Consider the following 7,500-nt stretch of genomic DNA (forward strand, 5'->3'; position numbering starts at 1 on the left):
ATCGCATTTTACGCTCGCAAGATTTGTCTTGAAGATCGCATCATTTGAATTAGCAACCCTTCAGTGTTTCATATAGCTCCACTTTCATGAATTTAAAAATTGCTAGGCTAGTTTTGAATGCAAAATGCGAAGTAGTCGTGTTTAGTCTTCACATCAGTGATTGTTTTGTGATATTAGTTCACCTTGTCGCTTTTATACATTCACATGCTTACAAGTATAAATGAAGAAATTCCTAAAATTGAGAAAACATAACTTTAAAAACATCCACAAGTTTTTCGAGTCCGTGACGGACAAGCCAGTCTTTAACGAAGGCCTCGTCTTTTGCGATAAACTCTACCATGTTAATTCGAAAACACTTGTGTGAAATGCCCGGGGGTCGCCCCCGGGGTAGGCTAATGCTCAGCCCCCGGGCTGCGATAAAATTGCGAATGCCCCACCCCCGGGAATGACAACTTGAGCAAATGCCCCGCGGTTGCCCGGGGGGGGGGGGTTGGGCACTGCTGGAATTGTTTGATGCATAACGCGACATGGCTCGTTTAAAACCTCTTATTTTGGAGGCTGTGGTAATAGCTGGAACATAATCAAAGGAAGGAAAGACGGTAAAACACAACTAGTGATTTATCCAGTGGATAAGTTGTTTTATAACATAGCAGGCGTAAATTTTTATATACGCACGCCTGTGCGTATATATGGTGACGTCAGCATGTTTTTTTTTTTTTTTTTTTTTTTTGTCTGGCTGCAGAGTTTTTGTCCTGTTAAGCTGCAGTGCATTTTTCCTTCTCTTTAAAATATGGAAGAAAGCAGCGATGAACTGCCCAATTTTGCTATCGGCAGCATAAACGTTATTTTGAACAATCAGAACCCTTGATAACTTTGGGTCTTTGGCTTTTAAAACACTTGAGTTCATTTGACTTTGATTTTCTCCATTTTTCCCCTCAAAATTTGAGCTTTTCATTCACAGTTATCGGTTAACACGGTTAACTGGATCAAGTGTTCTCGCTCAAACCAAAGTATAAAAATGTGTCGTGTTTTTGACCAGCCAGTAGGCACGTTTGTTTACTTTTTTGTGCGTTTTGAGAATTTTGCGCTCTATCACAATACAAAAAGCTTCTTCGCGCAGATCCTTAATGTCGCTCTGTTATAAAAGAGTTTGTTCATGCTTTTAGCTGTGCGTATATCGAGTTATGGGTGCACACGGGAAGTTTAGAGAGCACTCAAGAGACTAGAGTTGGATTCGGCTATCGCCTCGTGCAACTCTTAAGCATCTTTTGTGCTCTCCAAACTTCCCGCGTGCATCCATAACTCGAGTACGCACGCTAAGCATGAACAAATTGTTAAGTAGTTCTCGCGAATTGTGGATAATTCTGATTTCTGGTTTCTGGAGTCCGGATTCTGGTTTACGAATTTCGGATATTCCGTCTTTTAGTGCTACCCGAAAAATGTTGTGAAAGAGATTACTGTGCATGTAATTTCAGTTTTAGTCGTTGATTAAAATTGTTGGTTATTGTTTGCAAGGCTTGTTTGTTTACTGCTGTCAGCTCAGAGGTGTTGATCACTGTAAATTGTATATACTAATGACTATTAATTTTGTACTTTATGCAGAAGCATAATTATTTCCATATACACTATATTGCTTTCTTGGGCTAGAAACGGGAGATCCGCTTTTAGGCTTGGCTAATCTATATATTAGCGGTTCATATATTGAAAATAAAATTTTAGTGGCCGTGGCTCTATCCGATTCATGGCTTTAAGAACGAGGCCTACCCTATCACGGCTTTGCTTTTGTGTCTGGATGGGATGACGACGAAGAAGTCGCAAGGTATACTTCATATATGGTGCTCCGTCATTCTTTTCCAGGGTCTGTCTTCATGCATGCCCTCCACGTATCCGCGTATCCAGCAAATTTACGGGTTACTGTTTCGCAGTTAAGCCAGGCATCGTTTGAGTCTTTCAACCCCGGTAAAGAAATCCATATTAAAACTTTCGTACACACGAAAAGTGACTTTAGAGTAGTAGCTATTTTGTTATCGATTGGGCAGAAAAGCACCAAAGCTAAATAAGCCACTGTAAGAAAGATTTGTGAGGTGATTTGTGATACTAATCGTGTTAGGGGGAATTGGTTAGGAAACTTGAAGTGACGTGCAATTGGTTTCGACGCGCCTTTATCATTTCTTTCTTTATCTCGAACGTATTGGCGGAAAGCGGTCTGCTAGTTCTCCATGTTTTACCTATGTAAATCTTTTTGCATAGTGTACAGGTTATGCAAGAAATGACATTGAAAAGACGCACGTAAAATGGTCGGCGACTTTGACCGATCGTTTCGGTTGTGAGATTTTTTCTGTTTTGAATGAAAAGTCGCTTCAAGGTATCACAGATCATAAAAGCCCGGAAGATCTTAAACAACAATTCATTTTTATACTAGACACTCTAGGCCTCCGGAAACTATGAACGTTGCTCATTCAATTAATTTCATCGTAGTTTTCATGCCACCACGCTCTTTCGTCTGATCTTGAACAATTTCATCACTTATTATCTGCCTCGATTGACTGACTGACCCCGGGTTTCCGAATGTAACGAATGTCCTTATCAGAATGTAAAGGTTTTTTTTTGGTTTTTTTTTTTTTTTTTTTTTTACATTTTGCAGATAAGCCTTGTTCTCGCTATATCAAAATGGAAGAAGATCTAAGCTTGAGCAAAAGTGAGAAGGAAAAATTGGAGAAGGAGGTTCTAGAAATGAACAACAAAATTAAAGAGCTCAGTCTTCATCATGAGCGGGAAAAAAAAAACCTACAACGATGTCTGGAAAACTGGAAGAAAGAACTCCAAGAAACACATGAGCGGACTGCTGCAGAGACCAAGAAACAATTTCAAGAAATAACAACTCTTCAAAAGGAGAACCAGGAGCTAAGGAGCGAAATAAAGCAAGAAACACACAAAATCAGTAAACTTTACACACAGGTAACAAGGAAAAAAGGGGCTTTAAAAAAATCCCACGAAGGGTTGGAAGCTAAAAGAAAGAAAGGGAAAAAGTTTAAAGGAAAATTGGAAGCGGTGTACAAGGAAAAACAGAAAGGTATGGAGGAAATTGAAGAGTTAAACAAAAAACTCAGTAATCAAGATACGGACACGAGTGTTCGCGAAACAAACAATTTGCTGCAATCTAGATGCGAATCTCTCTCCAAAGAAGTACAGAGACTGAGGAATACATGCATGGGAATTCGTGAGTGTTAAGTGTATATCCGTATTTGCGTTCCGACGAAGGAGGACGCATTTTAATCGTGTCGTTTAGCGAATGTCCGGAATATGTTTAGAAGAATATGTTTAGAAGGTATCAATCGTGATCGATGCCGTGCGATTTCAGGGTTTGGACCTCGATCTGATATGATTGTGAATCTGTCATGCCTCGACATCAGGTTCGTATCGCAATGCCCGCATTTCCAAATCAAAGCGGTATTCATACTATGGGGCACCGAACGCACTTTACTAACCCATGATTACAACTGGGTTCGATTCCCATGCAGACTCGTTGTCATATGTGGATTGAGTTTGTTGGTTCTGTTCTCTGCTCCGAGAGATTTTTCTCTAGGTACTCCGGTTGTCCCCTATCCACAAAAACCAATCTTTCATTTGATTTAAGTTCATTTCATTAAAGTCCCCAATTAGTGCTCTAGCGCTAAATCCATTGACACTTAAATTACAAAAAAAAAAACCTTGTCCGCCACCCTCAGAACAAAGACTCATATGTAGGTTTACATATGCATATTGCATTATACAAGTATATTGCATAAAAAGCCCATATTAGGAGTTGCAGTAAAGATGTATGTTTGCAGTATGTCCATCTTATTTTCAACATATAGCATTTGCACCCTTTCATTATCACACATAGAATAGGCTACAATCTTGGAAGGATCAAATTTACGATTTCTCATTTATCTCAGTACAGTTTCATTATCTGATCACGGTTATTCGAAAAACAAAACCGTGAGCAAGTTTTAGAAAGGTCTGCCTGTGGCACCAATGTATCTTTGTCGGAAGAGGTGGCAATGGGTGTCATTCAGTACGAACGGCATAAGACATGGAAAACATAATCTTTTATTGCTTTTGTCGTGTAATGTCAGAGATATCAAAGCGTTAAGTAAAAAGTAAATTGCTTCGACTAGAAAATGTCCCGATGTAGTAAACTTGACTGCAAACAGAGTGCGTTACCACCTGTAGAAGATTTTACAGTACATTTAGTAGATTGCACGATTCCCAAAGTCAAAATTACTGTAGATTCTTCGCCAATCTTATTCAAAGTGGTGAGTACAATGGATAATAAAAATACAGATTACCTTCCTCCTCTCATAGACGAAGTCATTTTTTGTAATCGAAGCTGGATTCGGGTGGTTACTTACTTGAAAAATTTAAGATAAGGAAATCCACGAGTCTTTTGTAGTTTACTTGAGGACCCAAAACTGAGTAAGCAATAACCAAGAATAAGGACAGGATTTTTTTTTTTTTTCATCTCATGTATGCCAAGAGAGTAATGCCTTTTTTTTTTAAATTTTCGATCTTGCAGATAAGTCTTGTTTTCACTGTGAGAAACTGAAAGAGCAACTAAATTTGATGAAGACTGAGAAGGAAAATTTGGAACTTGGGAAATTGAACAACAGTGTTAAAGACAAAAGCAAAGATTATCAACGAGATATACAAACATTGCAGAAAGAACTACAAAGCTTGAAAGAAGGATGCGAAAACTTTTTGCGGGAGCTTGAAGTGGCAGCGAACGAGCACAGGCAAGAGGGGAAAAAAGTTCTCCAAGCTTAAGGTAAGAATGAAGAGCTAAAGGACCAGATAAAGAACCAAACATCTGAAGCCCATGAGAATACGGTGCAGCCAATGAGAGAAAAGACGGACATTGAAAAAGTCCAAGAATAAGGCCAGAGACATAAATGTAAGTGTATTTGCGCAACCCTTGAAACAAAGACGCATGTGTATGTTTACATATGCCTGTTGCATTGTACATGTTTATTGCCTGAAAAGCCCAGGGTCATGGGAGTAGCAGTAAAGATGTATCTTTGCAATATGTGCATATAAAGTTATTTTCAACGTAGCGGCACCCTTTCAACATCACGTACAATTAATTGTAACTCTTAGTGCTTCCCCAGAGGCCACGATCCTTCCAGTTTGTACACAATACAACGATCTCTGGCTAGCTTCGATTTAACAACTGTGCGAATTCTTAACGTCCAGCCCTTTTCCACAATCCTAGACAATTAGACTAAAAGTTGTTGCCACGTGCACTTGTTACAAATTAAGAGTGACTCTCGCTACAGCTGCTCGCGGTTTTAAAACTAGCCAGAGTGATCGTTATTTTCATTAGAAACGAAAATGTTAAGAACTATTCATTATCGGTATAAAGCGATATTTTTGCGACGAAATTGCTAATCACTTCTTTCAATCTCTGATCTTCTTCCTACATGAAAAGCTTGAATTTAATGTCAACTTTTTAATGGACGCCGTGTCCGAATAAGCGCTACGCGTCAGCGCTGTGCCCTTTCTTGACATGGGGTTCACAGTCAGACATGTTAGTGTCCCAAGCAAATCCTGAGAGAACTATATAATCTTTTTTCTACATAACTGAAACAAATGTATGAATCAACGGGATTCGAACCCGTGACTTCTGCGAATCCCGTTCAATATGCCTGACGGTTTTTAGGTTACTATAAGACACCATAGACCAAATTGGCTAAGTCAATGTTGTACCCAATTCAAACCCTTTGGAAATAAAACGTTTTGTTCCAGGTATTTCCATATCATTGAAATGTGAATGCTGCATTATGATGCAAATACAACACACAGAACCTTAACCCCGGGAGATTTGAATTGGGTGCAACATTGAGTTAGGGGGTATTTATATGAGACCGGATGAACTCAAACCGGTGTGAACTTGTACCGGTATGAACTTTTTGTAGCCGTTTATATGGAACCGGGACGAGATGCTTGGTGCCTGGTTTCGGAGTGAAAAACATGTTTTGTCTAATCAATATAAGGCTGACCCAAAAGCATTCAGGCTTGAAATTTCTGGACCCGGACCGGTACGGACTCAGACGGGTACGAGAATTTCTCATCTCGGTCCAACCAGCGACAAAACTCATACCGGTCTGAGTTTATTGTCATGCCGGTCTCAGGTAAACGCATAAAATGGAATGTATGGGGGCCGATACGAACTCGTCCCGGTCTCATGCAAATACCCTCCTTAGTCGATTTGGTCTATTGATTAAATTGTCTAGATAAGTGCGATCATCACTTCTCTCTTTCTTTCAAGCTCTATTCTCTTGCAAACATTTTCTTGCTTCTATTAAGGAAAAAGACCTCTGGACTTGTGAGTGAAACTAAGAGACGTCTTTCAATCGTGCGAAATAGCGCGCAAAGGAAGTTGAGAAGTACTTTATATCTTTATGTTTTTTAGTTGTCTATTGATACAGGGGTTCTAAACTACAAGGCGGGTTTGGAAAAACGTGGAGTTGTCTTCACCTTCGCAACAAATTTCGGTAAGAGGACTTGGGTAAACCCTGGAAGCACTGACGGATCACCAACGCGAATAATCGCAACCAGATCCTCTGATTATCGAGGAAAGGCGACAGATCTGTTAGAAAACTGGGGAGTAGGCGTAAGTGGAACTAAAAACGAAAAAAACTCCTGGTGGTGCGTGCAGTTAACCGCTAACTACGTCTTGAACCCCACACACTACACCTTAAGTCGTAGGCGGAACGATCGCGAGTCATATATCCTGAACTGGCGGCTTGAGGGCTCGCTTGATGGGCATGGCTGGAAAACACTGAAAGAACATAAAAATGATAACGGGCTTAAGGGTAATCCCTACTCTTGCACGTGGTCGGTCGATGGAGAACTGGGCGCCTTTCGGTACTTCAGAATTTTTCAGACGGACAAGAACTCTTCGGGTACATTAAACATTTTTCTCACCGGAATTGAGTTGTATGGAGTGCTCATTGAAATGGGCCGTTAAAGTCTTTTAGTTATCCTCAAATCTGCAGGGTAGTACATTGAAGCACAGACAAAGCATTTTTCGAAATCAAAATATCAATTTCATTCACGAGCCAGATTTCACTCTTAAGCTAAGTATTATGAAGGACTTAACCGAGTGCCTTAAAGACCGATTTTGTTTCTTTAACGATCTCTGTAATCAAAAGATACCTCGTAATAATCCACAATCGAGCACGTAATAGACCTGTTGTTTTGGACATCACCGGGGCCAAAGTAATGGTTTCCTGAGCATTAATGTAATGTTCCCCTTATTTATGATGGTGCGCCAGCCCACAGGAATCCTGCCATTCCCGGAGCTAATTCAGAATTAAGAAAAGTGCCACCTTACAGTCCTTTCTCAATATTGTTGAACAAGCTGTTAGTGCCTTGAAAGCTGCTATAAGTCGTCCTGAAATTTAAGTACAGATGAACGACCGCGCTGCAGCCAGACGCCAAGGACTTGCCTTGGGAAAT

The 7,500-nt window shown here is 40.1% G+C and overlaps 2 protein-coding genes across 4 annotated transcripts in view; both read left to right on the top strand.

Annotated features, from left to right (window-relative positions):
- Positions 1-7,500, top strand: part of LOC138050168 (myosin heavy chain, clone 203-like) — a 38,000-nt gene that overhangs the window by 21,091 nt on the left and 9,409 nt on the right. The window contains exons 3-4 of one of the 3 annotated variants that reach the window (XR_011132568.1): positions 2,645-3,073; positions 4,559-4,933. Coding sequence is in view for 2 of the 3 variants with exons in the window: in XM_068896635.1 (XP_068752736.1) it covers positions 2,645-3,073; positions 4,559-4,806 (677 nt within the window). In the remaining variant the exon portion in view is untranslated. Of the gene's footprint in view, positions 1-2,644; positions 3,074-4,558; positions 6,304-7,500 lie in introns of those variants that run through there. The other 2 variants (XM_068896635.1, XM_068896629.1) reach the window with 2 other exon arrangements.
- LOC138050190 (keratin, type II cytoskeletal I-like) overlaps positions 1-7,500 on the top strand; it is a 282,906-nt gene that overhangs the window by 17,712 nt on the left and 257,694 nt on the right. The gene's annotated exons all lie outside the window — the stretch shown is intronic.

The sequence above is a fragment of the Montipora capricornis genome, chromosome 1 (genome assembly GCF_036669925.1).
Source record: "Montipora capricornis isolate CH-2021 chromosome 1, ASM3666992v2, whole genome shotgun sequence".
NCBI lineage: Eukaryota > Metazoa > Cnidaria > Anthozoa > Scleractinia > Acroporidae > Montipora > Montipora capricornis.